Source organism: Mauremys mutica, chromosome 2 (genome assembly GCF_020497125.1).
Source record: "Mauremys mutica isolate MM-2020 ecotype Southern chromosome 2, ASM2049712v1, whole genome shotgun sequence".
NCBI classification, from domain to species: domain Eukaryota; kingdom Metazoa; phylum Chordata; order Testudines; family Geoemydidae; genus Mauremys; species Mauremys mutica.
The window spans coordinates 215751081-215764727 of record NC_059073.1 but is presented as its reverse complement, the minus strand read 5'-3'; the positions used below and the strand labels follow the sequence as shown (position 1 = coordinate 215764727).

The window sequence follows — 13647 nt, the reverse complement described above, 5'->3', positions numbered from 1 at the left end:
AAGTACAAGTTGCAATTTGATCTGCCTCGTGATATCAGTTACGTTATTGCCCAGAATGTCTATGCTTGATGGTGATCTAGGAAGCAGAATAGAGCTTGACTTTCAGAATCTTGAAAGGGCTTGTAATACTGGTTGTTAGAAAGTGCTGGGTTTGACTTGTAAACCTAGGGAACTGGATTCTGAAATCATTGAGGGAGAACAAGCATGGAACACCACAATGCGTTTCTTTCTTTTTTTGTTTTGAACAGTCACTATTGTGACCATAACCACAGATGCTTAATGCATTAAAAAAAATCAATCATTTCCATAGCCAGAGAATGAAGTCTCTTTATTTCATTTGTCTCACTGGCCAGACACATTAGGAAAAAAGAATTCATGGACTTGGCCAATTTTAACATGACTCGATTATATCAATAGTTCTCCCAGGGAAGAAAGGCCTGTGAAAATTTTCAAGTGAAAATATAGTTGTATTTTATTGCTTTTGTATACCCATCTTTAACTTTCTAATGTGCCATTTTCACTAACAGTTTATCTTAAAGCAACATTTCCTCCATGGATCTGTAGACTTGTTTCAACTGATAGCTTGATTGATAATATTTAATGTGACTCTTTTTACTTCCAGTAATTTCTGAATACTTTTTAGAGTCTCATTTTTATTCTAATGAAGGCTGCACTTTCATATCTTATCAACTACTATTTTTTCTTTGCCATTAATTATATCATCTATAAACTTCATCTTTTCCTCCTCTTATGACAATTACAAATGATAACATGACTTGAAGCAATTACTACCAAAAAAATAAAAATTCTACACAAATGAATGGCTATTTGATCATATTCGGTTATTTCTGTAACACTGTTTCAGGGACATCTGAATCATATAGGTAAACGGACTTTTGGAAGAACAGGGAATACTGCAGAGCAATACCACAACACTGAATTGGAAGCTTTAGTTACTCAGGGGTTTGTTATACTGGGCTGACCTGTACAGAAGTCGAAGTTACAAGAAGATCTGATTGTAATATCAACCAAGTTGACCACAGCATAAAAAAGACAATCGTGCCACTTGTTAATGATTGGTGCAATGACATCCAATTGCCCCAGGCTTTCTACTAAACTACAAAGTTATTATAGTTTTTCTAATAATGAAGGTGGTGTAAATAATATCCATACCTTGCCATGGTCTTTACACACCCAAAAAAGGATTTTTTGTTAAGTATTAGGCACAAGAAACACTTCAGTGAATACTTTTCAGAGTAGCAGCCGTCTTAGTCTGTATCCGCAAAAAGAACAGGAGTACTTGTGGCACCTAAGAGACTAACAAATTTATTTCAGCATGAGCTTTCGTGGGCTACAGCTCACTTCTTTGGATGCATAGAATGGAACACACAGACAGAAGATATTTATACATACAGAGAACATGAAAAGGTGGAAGTACGCATACCAATTGATTGGACTCTTACAGTTGGTATGCGTACTTCCACCTTTTCATGTTCTCTGTATGTATAAATATCTTCTGTCTGTGTGTTCTATTCTATGCATCCGAAGAAGTGAGCTGTAGCCCACGAAAGCTTATGCTGAAATAAATTTGTTCGTCTTTAAGGTGCCACAAGTACTCCTATTCTTTTTTCAGTGAATACTGATTCACTTGCGCTATTTGAATACAAGAAGGGGAAATGTTACAAATGACCAGAACTATGCAAAACTCAGTGGTTTCATTTTGCAGTGGTTTCAGCAAACATTTTCTGTTTCATTTCACAACACCCGAGATCTGTTAGGCAGAAGGCCTGTACTCTAACTTGACCAAAGTAACAAAAATTCAACTCAACCTGTTACATACCATTGTTTATAAAAGTCAGCAAAGACAGACAGACTGGACTAGTTCAATCAAAAAGGTCTACTGAAACAACCCAAGGACTGTGGTGAGATCATGTCTGATACACCAGAAGAGCCTGAGACTGGAAATTAATGGACCAAAATTAGTGTGTTGGAAACTAGGCATAATGGTGGACAAAATAATAATAGGATGCACTATTCCAACTATCTCCCCATTTTGGGATCCTTAAAAAAAGACTTGGTTGGGGATCAAATGGAGAATGGATTCCTGGGAGAATCCAGGAGGAAAGGGAGACAGGCCTCTGACTCTCTGTAGAGACTCTGTACTTTGCTTGAAAGCCTCAAGAATCATCATATTATCATGACACCCACACCTTAGCACACCCTTGGGGAATCTGACCCTTCTGTACCTACAAGGACTCCAGCCTGATACATGTGAGATACTGCTCAATCTTCCCTTCCCATATCTGTTCCTTTCTGTCTTTCATTTTCTTCCCCCTGTCTAATCTCTTTCTCTCGCTCTTGGCTTTTCACCTGTTTAAGGTCTTTTTTTTTCAATATATATTTTTGCACATGAAATTTAATAGTGAAAATACTCACAGTCCCCCACTGAAGAAATAGTTCAAAGACATTCAGGGTGAAATAATTCAAGGCTGCAGTTCAACACAGTGCTACACATGCCATAATAAGCTTACGTTGGAATATGAAGATTATTCTGTGAACTGATGGCTGGTTTTTTACTCTTTAAAACAGAATATTTTCTTCTTTAGAAAATTATTATTGTAATTCATAAAGTGCTCACAGCATGCTGGACGAAATACAAGCAGGTACAAAGAAAAAATCCTTGCTAGAGCAGGTCAAAATTTTTCCAATGTAACAGTTGCTTTTGGAAAGAATCATTGTACAAAAATCACTTTATACAGCCACACACACACACACACACACACACACACACACACACACACACACACACACACACACACACACGAATACTTAAAGGGGGTTTCTGGGTAATTTAGATTACTAATGGCCAATCTATTTGACAGAGGCAGGAGAGCTATTTCAAATCAACAGGGGTGCACAACTTTCTCAGAGGGTCAAGTAGTCAGATACACATTCACACACATATCAGGAAAGATATCTACATTGCATATATAAAACAGTCATGCAGGTGTAAAAAGGATTACCATACTCCCAAATATGTCATTCAGCATGTAGAAGCAGACAGTGAAGACATTTTCTGTATACACCAATGATATATGTTAGAGACAGATGCTCTCTGTTAAATATCCAGAAACACTAGTTTAAAATGAATGAATCTCAGCTGGGTGTCAGTGTATTTGTAGATAGAAACTTTTTTTACCCATAAGGATTCCTGTATGTGACTAACATTAAATTATTGAAGCCATACTGTTAAAACACCTTCTAGAGACAATTCTATTAGCAAACATGGTTATTTACCTGTCATAGTCTTGGCAAATCTCCCCAACAGCAACCAATGCCTTCAAGTACTCATTAGGCTGATATGGGTGGATGTAATGCAGAGAGCAGCTGTTCCTGGGATCTCCATTTGATGCCGTGAAATCTATAGCTACCTGGAAAAGAAAAGAAACAGCTGCGCTATGTAGATGTTATGGTGCATAGGTATGTCCAAATCTGCCACATTTCTTTATCATATAAAGTTGCTGGATATCACAGTTTTAAAACAAAAATGAAACCAATTAATCTATTCTGTAATAACATTCCTTTTGTAGCACTGTCACATGCAGTGTAGAAATCAGCATAAAGAGCATCCTTAGACTGAACATCCTATATCACAATTTTTTTTCTAGCTAAGAAACTATATGTGATGTGCATGCCTGTAATACAGCTGTTTAGGTTATACACATAAGTATAATACTGTTCTTTCCTGTATTAGAATGCCTGTTTTCTGGCTAACCCTTCAAAGGAAGTTATAAAATAAATTCAACCAAACCAAAACTATTATTATATTTATAAGTATATCTAAAGTAAATGATAATGTTATGATTTAGGTCTGAAATTATGTAAGTGGAAAAACAATGAATTACATAATTTTTCCATCTAATTAATTAGCTCTAAGTTCTCTGAGTTTAATTAAATTATTTCCAGTCAGGTGATTCCTGGTCTATAAATCTGTCTCTAGTATAAAATCTGTACAGAGTCAAAATCCCTAAACAAAAATATTCTAAACTGGGTCAAATTCTTTTCTTCATTTCTTTGTTACTGCTTATTGTTATTATTATCATCGTAAAAAAAAGTCTAACTAGCCCTTGTACGGTGCTTTTCATCTTCAAAGCATTTCATAATCATTAACTTAATTAACCCTCCCCATTTTGCAGATGGCAGAAAGCTTAATGGTGGGTTCCAAGGCAACAAAAAAAAATCAAGTTAAGCACAGATTTTTATGCTGAATGTGCTCACTGTGGGTTGCAGGAGGCATCCAGCACTGAATTATGTTTTGATTAACCTTTTAAAAATTCTGGTTTTCCTTTTTGAAATTCTCTTTGTACTTCCTGGATGCTAATGACATTCCAGATGAATCATTCTGTGACATCACAATCAAAGACAGCGTGAGCTGGACTGACATTTCTGACATTTGCAACGTTGCATTTTGGGATCTCTTCAGTGAACCAATAGGAACCAAAGGATTTCACAGAGGGAAATATATTTTTTTAACAACACATGGTAAGCGGTGGTATTCAGCAGAGAAATCTGTGCTTTTAACTCAGTTTTCAGTTTTGCTTCGCAATTCACCTTTAAGTGACTTGCCCAAGGTGACAAAGGGAGTTGTGTCATACTTGGAACTAGAACCCAGAAAGTCTGGCTTCCAGTCCTGTGCTCAGACCACTAGATGATATTTCCCTTTAGCAACATGTAGCTTCCCTGAAGAGCTCTATCACAGGCACACATATAGAAGTTGGCCTTTTCACTGATAACCCCAAAAGAGACTCTTAATGAGGTTGGAGTGACATGCACCAGAGGGAATTGGACAAATTCTTTTCCTTGCAATGACTATTTGCCAAGGTCATGTGGTGCTTTTTAACCAGAAGTGATTGCAGGATGTCAGAATGAGCAGCAGGCTTAGTGAGCAACGCAGGCCTGTGGTCAGTGTTTTTGGGAGTGGGAAGGCAGGAACCCGATTGAAACGCTTTTCTTTACTGGAAATTCTCCTTGTAGTACAGATTCACTTAATGCCTGTGTATTTACAGACTGTGACTACCCTCACTTCCTATTATGATGCTTTTATTAAACTTATGGTTTTGCTGCATGGTACAATCTTCTCAGCAGGTATCAGCAAAAGAGACACATGCCCCATACACTGTATTCTGGGTAGAAGAGGAATGCTCTCTTTCTTCCATCATTAACTACAACTACAGCTCCATCCACAAATGTGCAAAGCATAACATCAGCTGTTTTCTCTGAACACAGTAAGGTCTTTAAAAGCTTTTAAGCTTTAAAAAAATGCACCTCTGGGGATATGGGGGGAATGAGTGATGAGTTCTCTTTTCTTGCGCTACTAATAACCTTCCACAAGCAACAACAATGCCACTCATACGCTGATGCATTGTGTTGCCAAGGTTTAGTTTTGACCATGCCTCTTGCTGAGAGAAGGATTTCTACGGAAAGCCGAAATGATTTTTGCAACAGTTCCAAAACAGCAGCATGTAGCAGCTCTAGTTTCTTCATGTTCCTGACTGACAATTTAAGGCACTCAGTCTTGCGTGGTAGGACCAAGCCTGCATGCATGTGGGGAAGCTTTCTGATTCTAAATGAAAGAAACAGAAATTACGGCTGGAATTTGCTAGTCTAAACCCCCTGCCAAGGCAGGATTTTTTCCCTACAGCATATTTGCTTGTGTTTGGTCCAGTGTATCTTTGAATGTCCCAGGTGTTGGCACTTCCATCACCTCCCACTGTTCAATATGGGTATCCCACAGCAAAAGATTATACACTCTTAGGAAGATTTTCATAATTTGTGTAAAAGTGTTTTTAATGCACTGATAATTTCCTGCTTAACCTTCTACCAGGTCAGTCAGCAAATTATCAGCTTGTCCTATTGTCTTGACCTATCTGACCCAGAAGCAGTCCTGTACACTCTTTCAGTTCCAGCTCTTAAAATGGGTGTTACACATCCTTTCTGCCATACTTCCTAAAGTGAAGAGAATGTCTTCTGACTGTAAACCCATTAATTTTGCCAACTTCTACTGACTGTGTCTGACACCTAGCAGGGAACTCTGTCAGATCACTGATACAGACTTCTGCAATAAAAGCCTCACAGAAGTAGCCATGTGGAATCTGCACTATTGATCACAAAATTCCCTAGAAGAACATTTCTCAACAAATCATTCTAAAAAACACAACAAAAAAAGTTTACTCTTGGTTCTCTAAGATGTTTGTTCTAACCATGAACTATGTAACCCCAATGGATGAACAACATATCCCAAGAGCACACAGCATGATGTTACAAAAGCTCTCATTAGTGCTTTAAATTAGCAGGAACGCTATATGATAGCTTTTTGTTCCCAAACCTATGCTTAGCATCCTAGCTTCCCTCCCCCCATCAAATGCCCTTTCAGATCACAGCTGCATTGTACTATCTGTACACGGCATGAACTCAAAGGAAACATAATTAATCCTAAAACAAAAAGAGGGTTGGATGAATTACTACGAGTCTGTGAACTTTGCTTCTGTCTTAGCAAAGAAGAGGGCAATATATCACTGTGGTTTATCGGAACTCATTTCTATGTTGACATTAACATTCCATAATGGTGTACAAGAATTTAGAAAACACAGTCACCTTTCTGATTACAGAATTATGGATTTCATAGATCTATAGTGTTTCAGCAAGCCATCTTTGACAAGTGCGAGCGTAGGAGCCTAAGTAATTAATGCAGAGTCAAACATCTCTGCACATCTTAACTGCAAGCTGCTAGATCATTAAAAAAGGCATGTGTTTCTGCACTGATTACAAACAAATCACTGACATGAATTACAAAACTAAATGGCATGGCATAGTCTTAGTATCTGTCCCCTTACTTGTGTACAGTTTCTGTGCACTTGAGAGTGCAAATGATAGAACGTACACACGATGAATCCATCTGCACATGAATGAATTGTACAGTGAAAAATGACATTTTTGGTGTGAGAAAATTAAATGATTTGTGCACAAAAGTGACAGTGGGTGAAAAAATTTCACATGAACAAATTGCAGCAAGGTTGAGTCCCTTTTAAAAATGGTGATGTAGCAAAAATTATGACAATCATTGTACTGGATGCTTAGATAAATAGTACCTGGGGACAAGGATAGTGGGTTGGAAGTGGAAGGTCTGAAAGGTCCAAGAATTAGATGTGGTTGGGTGTAGGTGGGTATGTAATATTTGGCTGAGGGGTGAAAGTAGGCTGGTACAGGCCAGGCAGCACGGATGGACTGGCTGGGGGAAGCCCCCAGCCCTGCCCCCTCTGCCTGAGGCCCCCCACCCCATCCGCCCAAGGCCCTGCCCCGTACAGGTAAGTCTTTTAAAATACTTTCACTTCTGGCTGAGGGATTGTTTTTCATTTTGACTTTTTTTTTCCCCCAGTACCAGAGCAACCTCAGCAGAGCTAGCATTTATGTCCTCATATATTTATGCATATTCTTCCAACCATTTCACTGAAAGCATGGAGTCCCAAGAGCTTTTCAACCAGAAATTTGGCCGGGAGGTCATACTGAATCGGAACTGACTTAAGCCTGGACACGACAAGGATGATCATATGACATTCTCAGTGATACATACATACCCACACATACAGCTATTGACCCAGACTCTAGGCCAGATCTTCAGCTCTCATACAACAGTGTAGAACAATTCATGTCACTGGAACTATACTGATTTACACCAACTGAGGATCTGGCCCTATATATACTATGGACTTTAGTTGCTGTGGTCTGACTGGTATTGCTGTAACATGCAAAATGAAAATGTTACGCGTTTGAAAATCATACTGTGATCACAGTTTATTTTATAGTCACAAAATATTTTACAAGAAGAGTTTAGCAATTTGTTAATACATTTACAAAATGGCAGGTCAGATCATTTTTTCACTGTAAAAGTGATGAATTTAGTGTTTAAAAGGAGTTCCTTTCATTAAGGTAAAGGAAATTACAGTAGGAAAACACTTACTGTAAACTGTATTTGGCATCCACCCATGATGTAATCTAAGAAAGAATGCATCTTGTGGATCTGGAAATAAGAAAGCAAAGACATTCAGATGAACTGTGTATTGCTAAAAGATCCAGACTTTGAGACAGCTTGTTTAAGGAAAAATAAAACATGGATGGGGATGGCGTGGGAGAAATCAGAGAGAGAGGGAGAGACTTGAAGCTAAGTTAAGAGAGGAACAAAGAAAGATGAGAAAGCATCACAAACCATTCTGAAACCACCAAAATTATTTACTCACATCAAGGAGAAAACAGAACAGCACTCCTCTGCCTGAAGTCAATGGGGATTTTGCCATTGATTTAAGAGAGAGGAGTAGGCATTTTTTTGAATTCAGAGACATGACTTTGAAAGAATGGGAAGGGAAACATCTCACATAGATGGTCATCCTAGTGAACTTTGATGTATGGATGCATAATTGCATTGTATGGCATATTTGATTGCTTACTGGTATTATACAACAACAGGAAGGAGTGATTGGGGAATGTTGATTGTGTGCACACTAGTTTCTCTACAAGGCTGTAGTATTTTTCCTTTTTTGAGGGGCTCCATTTCTATTACTCCTTTATCCCCCCAAATCCTTGGTTTTATGCATTCTTCATGGGTTATTTGACAAAGACATTGTTAAATACTGTGGAATGAAATAAGTTCTAAAGTCCCCCCAATCAGCAAACTTACCTTAAAGTTCCCAGAAAAAAAACGATGTTAAGGTGGAGTTAACATTGAGAGCAATTTAGGGTACAACACATTACAGGAATGTTTTAATTATCCCCAAAACAAACATCATAAATCAGGGAATTCAGCAGTAAGGGCACATTTAAAAGAAATCCCAATATGTTAAGGTATGGATATTTAGGGCACCCAAACAACCTTAACTCTGCTTAACAGTAACACTGTGTAATAGTCACATGTTTATGGTTACAACATTTTAGTGTCTAATCCCAGAGGAGATTCAATTGATTTTTTTATTCCCTCCCTCCGCCCAATAGTGACACTATGCAGGACACTTAAGGTTAAGAAAATGTTGAAGGAGGGTAGTTTTTCACAGAATTCTCTGAAAAAGAACATTATCTGTCAGCCTCTGCTAAAAGAGAAACTTTCCATTATGAAGATTAATGGCTACAAACGACAATTAATCCTAAAACATTTTCTTCAAAGATAGCCATGGCACAAGATTTCAGTGACTTGTTAGTGTATGGGAAGTTTTAAGTGTCTGAAAGGTCATTTGGACAGGGGCGGGTGGGGGACGGGAGGAGAGGAGAGGCGGGGGAGTGGGGCAGGTGTGACAGACAGACATTCATGGATTCCAAGATCAGGGGCCCTTGTGATCATCTGGTCTGACCTCCCTGGATAACATAGGCCAGAGAACTTCCCCAAAATAATTCCTAGAGCAGATCTTTTAGAAAAATATTCAATTCTGATTTTAAAAATTGTCTGTGATGTAGAACCCAACACTGTCCTTGGTAAATTTTTCCAATGGTTAATTCATCTCACCGTTAAGAATTTATTCCTTCTTTCCTGTCTGAATGTATCTAGCTTCAATTTACAGCCATTGGATAGTGATATACCTTCTTCACTAGACTGAAGAACCTATTATTAAATATTTGCTCCTTGGGTAGGTACTTAAAGACTGTAATTAAGTCACTCCTTAACTTTCTCTTTGTTAAGCTGAATAAATTGAGCTCCTTGAGTCTATCACTTATTCAACAAGTTTTCTAATCCTTTAATCATTCTTGTAGCTCTTCTCTGAATCCTCGCCAATTTTTCAACATCCTTCTTGAACTGTGGACACCAGTGTCACCAGTGCCAAATACAGAGGTAAAATAACTTCTCTACTCCTACTCAAGATTCCCGTTTAAGTAACCAAGGATTGCATTAGCCCTTTTGGTCACAGCATCACACTGGGAGCCACGGGTGCTGAAACTATTTCTATAGTGTGGGTGCTGAGAGCCACTGAGCCAAACAGTAAACCCTGTGTATGATGGAAACCACTTCAAGGCAGGGCGGTGGCAGCACCCTGAGTTCCAGCACCTATGCTGGGAGCTTATGTTCAGCTGATTATCCACCATGACTCTCAAGTCTTTTCGGGGTCACTGCAACCTTTTCAGGGTCCTCAGTACGGCCTTCATTCTTTGTTCCCAGATATATACATGTACAGTACATTATACATATACATGTACTGAAATGCATATTGTTTGCTTGCGCTCAGTTTACCAAGCAACCCAGATCGTTCTGTGTTAGAGACCTGTCCTCTTCATTATTTACCACTCCCCCAATTTTTGTGTCACCTGAAAACTTTATCAGCAATGATTTTATGTTTTCTTCCAGGTTATTGATAAAAATGTTAAATAGTGAAGGGCCAAGAACAGATTCCTACGGAACCCCACTAGAAACACACCCGCTCAACGATGACTCCTGATTTAAAATTACATTTTGAAACCTATCAGTTAGACAGATTTTAATCAAGCTAATATGTGCCACATTAATTTTATTTCATTCTAGTTTTTAAATCAAAATGTAATGCAGAACCAAGTTCAACACATTATGGAAGTACATCAACACTATTAACTTTTATCAACCAAATGTTATCTCATCAAAAAAAGGTATCAATTTAGTTTGACAGGATCAATTTTTCATAATACCATGTTGATTGTCATTAATTATATTGCCCTCCTTTAATTCTTTATCGATCGAGTCATGTATCAGCTACTCCATCATATTTGCATGGGATCAGTGTCAAACTGACAGGCCTATAATTACCTTGCTTATCCTATTTCCCCTTTTAAAATACTGGCACAACAGGAGGTTTCCTGTAGTCTTCTGGAACTTCCCCAGTGTTCCAAGACGTATTAAAAATCACATTTACAGTGCAGTGAGCTTCTCAGCTAGCTCTCTTAAAACTCTTCAACACAAACTAGCTGAACTTGCTGATTTGAAAATGTGTAACTTTAGCAGTATCTGTTTAACATCCTCCTTACATTCTAGTGGATTGAAAAGAGTGATCCCATCACATGACAGGGCTACACCAAATACGTAACAGAAATATTTATTGAACACTTCTGCTTTTTCTGCATTATTACCGATAGTTCTACCATTTCCATCTAGTAATGGAAATTATCACAGGGTGCAGCATTTCTTAAAGGAACCACTTTAAAATTAATTTTAACTCAATGAAATTAACGTATTTACTGTAAGTTTTCAGAAAAGTCACTCTAAACTCTAAAAGAAAGAGATGTAATTTTGGGGAGAGTATGATGTATTCTTCCTGCGTAACAAAGTGGTTGAACCTCTCCTTTCAGTGCAACATTTTTTTATGGGGTAATGACCAGCTTCTCCATAGTAATGCTCTCTTTGAACAGTGAATCTATAAATATGGCATTAGAAAATTGGTGATTTCCATATCAGTTGCACTCAGTTTACAGGTAAAATATGTTTTGACAGCTTTCAGCCCCTCAGACTCAACCTGGGTTCTGACTCAAGTTTCCCTCTTCAGCTTATGATGACAGGTTTTGTTGTATTTTTTATACAATATGCCTAAGAAAGGACAGGCTGCCAGAACCCAAATAGCTTCTCTTTGCCCTTCCCAGGTTACAATTATTAGCTCCACACTTTAGATTTTCTTTGTTGGCTCCATTTCCAAAAAATCTTTATAGATACAGTATTAATAACTGGGAGGAGGAATAGACAAAGTATTCTTTCAAATGCCGGTACCTTGCACTGGTTAAGAATGACAATGCCTGAATTCTTGTAACTCTTCTTCTTTGCTCTGTACTTGGGGTTTATGCACTCCCACTGTACCTGTGAAAACACCAATCACTGCATGAAAGAAAATTCATGTAAACAAATTGATTTAATTAAGGTTGCATGGTATGTTCTCTATAGTTGATTAAGCCCCATCAAATGGTCCAAAGACAAAGATGGCTAAACATTAACTGTACAAGGAGTGATCATAACCTAATCCCAGGCCATGTGCAAACACCTACATTTTGGTATGGAAATATATGTATAGTACTCAAACAGACATCTAACTACCCAGATCTGTGTACACACATGCAGGTTTTACATGTGAAACATTGAGGGTTTTTAAAAAGAGATCATTTCAGAAAAAGTGGCTCCACATATAAATAAAAATGATTGGGGGAAATTGTCTGATACTCGACATTAAATATATTACTCCCTACATATTAATACAGGAGCAGGAAACCTATGGCATGTGTGCCAAAGGTGGTACGCAAGCTGATTTTCAGTGTCACTCACACTGCCCAGGTCCTGGCCACCGGTCCGGGGGCTCTGCATTTTAATTTAATTTTAAATGAAGCTTCTTAAACATTTTAAAAACCTTATTTACTTAACATACAACAATAGATGGTTATATATTATAGACTTATAGAAAGAGACCTTCTAAAAACATTAAAATGTATTACTGGCACGTGAAACCTTAAATTAGAGTGAATAAATGAAGACTTGGCACAGCACTTCTGAAAGGTTGCCGACCCCTGTATTAATATAATCTTGAGGGTTTGCATTAAACGACTAAGAACACAGCAGTTCAGACCTGAGATTGAAGTACTTTCCTCAACCCCTTTGTTGTAAATAGATCCTTGAGAGTGCAATATTAAATGCTGTAGATACTATGAGAAAATAAGAAGTTAAAAATAAGAAGTTAATCTAAGTACGTAAAAGAAGGAGATTAAATAACCACTGCCACATAGCTCTAGCTGGAATGTTTTCAACTAAATTTTTTTTGTTGAAATATGCTGCTTTGTTGAAGCTGAAATGTTTTGCAGCAGAAACATCAATTTCAACTTAAAAGTTACTTGGTTTTGCTAGTTTAAGACAGACCAAATGTTCAAACTTTGAACTTTAAGTAGTACCTTCAAAAATATGCATACATGCCCCTGCACAAGCATAACACACATTTGCATGTGCAAATACCTATCTGCATATGTCTCATTTTGCATGAGCTATTACATATGCACACTTAGGGCCTAAGCTTTGAAAAAATATTGTCTTTAATGTTATTTCAGGGGCGTTTTTTTTTAAATGGGGGGAAACACTCAAGGAAATGAGTGTGTACTGACATGGTGCCAGGCAAGATGAAAAATCCATCTACAAAAGGGGCCATTTTTTAAATTGAATGATGTTGGCTTGAAGTTACTGTATTTTGTGCATTTGTGGAAGAAATAATTAATTAGGTCCTGACTCTGCAACATACTTAAGGATGTGATGCATTTTAAGCATGTAGATAGTCCCCTTGACTTCAACAGGCTTTAGGAAAAGCCTGAAGAGCAATTGTGACAGCCACCATCTTAGCCAACACACTGGGGATTGAACTCAGGACCTCCAGAACTAAAAGCATAAGTGGCTTTATTTTGAGCTAAAGATCCAAGCTGCTGCACTGAGGGACTGTAACAACTCATATTCTCTGTGGATCAGCACAGCGGAGGCCTTGTAACACACACTCACCAGTGAATTACACAATTACTTTGAATATTCAGCATTTCAAAATCAGGATTTCTCGCAAAATATCTAATGGGGAAGGGAAGGATATTGCTTTAGAGCAATGTGAGACCTTCTCTTCACCAAGGGCTAAC

At 37.9% G+C, this 13647-nt stretch overlaps 1 protein-coding gene across 8 annotated transcripts in view; it reads right to left on the bottom strand.

Annotated features, from left to right (window-relative positions):
* Positions 1-13647, bottom strand: part of CPNE4 (copine 4) — a 342555-nt gene that overhangs the window by 45118 nt on the left and 283790 nt on the right. For all 8 annotated transcript variants that reach the window (XM_045002785.1, XM_045002784.1, XM_045002790.1 and 5 more), the window contains 3 exons: positions 11765-11851; positions 8018-8077; positions 3298-3431 (listed from right to left, as the gene is read on the bottom strand). In XM_045002785.1, coding sequence (XP_044858720.1) covers positions 3298-3431; positions 8018-8077; positions 11765-11851 — 281 coding nt within the window. The remainder of the gene's footprint in view (positions 1-3297; positions 3432-8017; positions 8078-11764; positions 11852-13647) is intronic.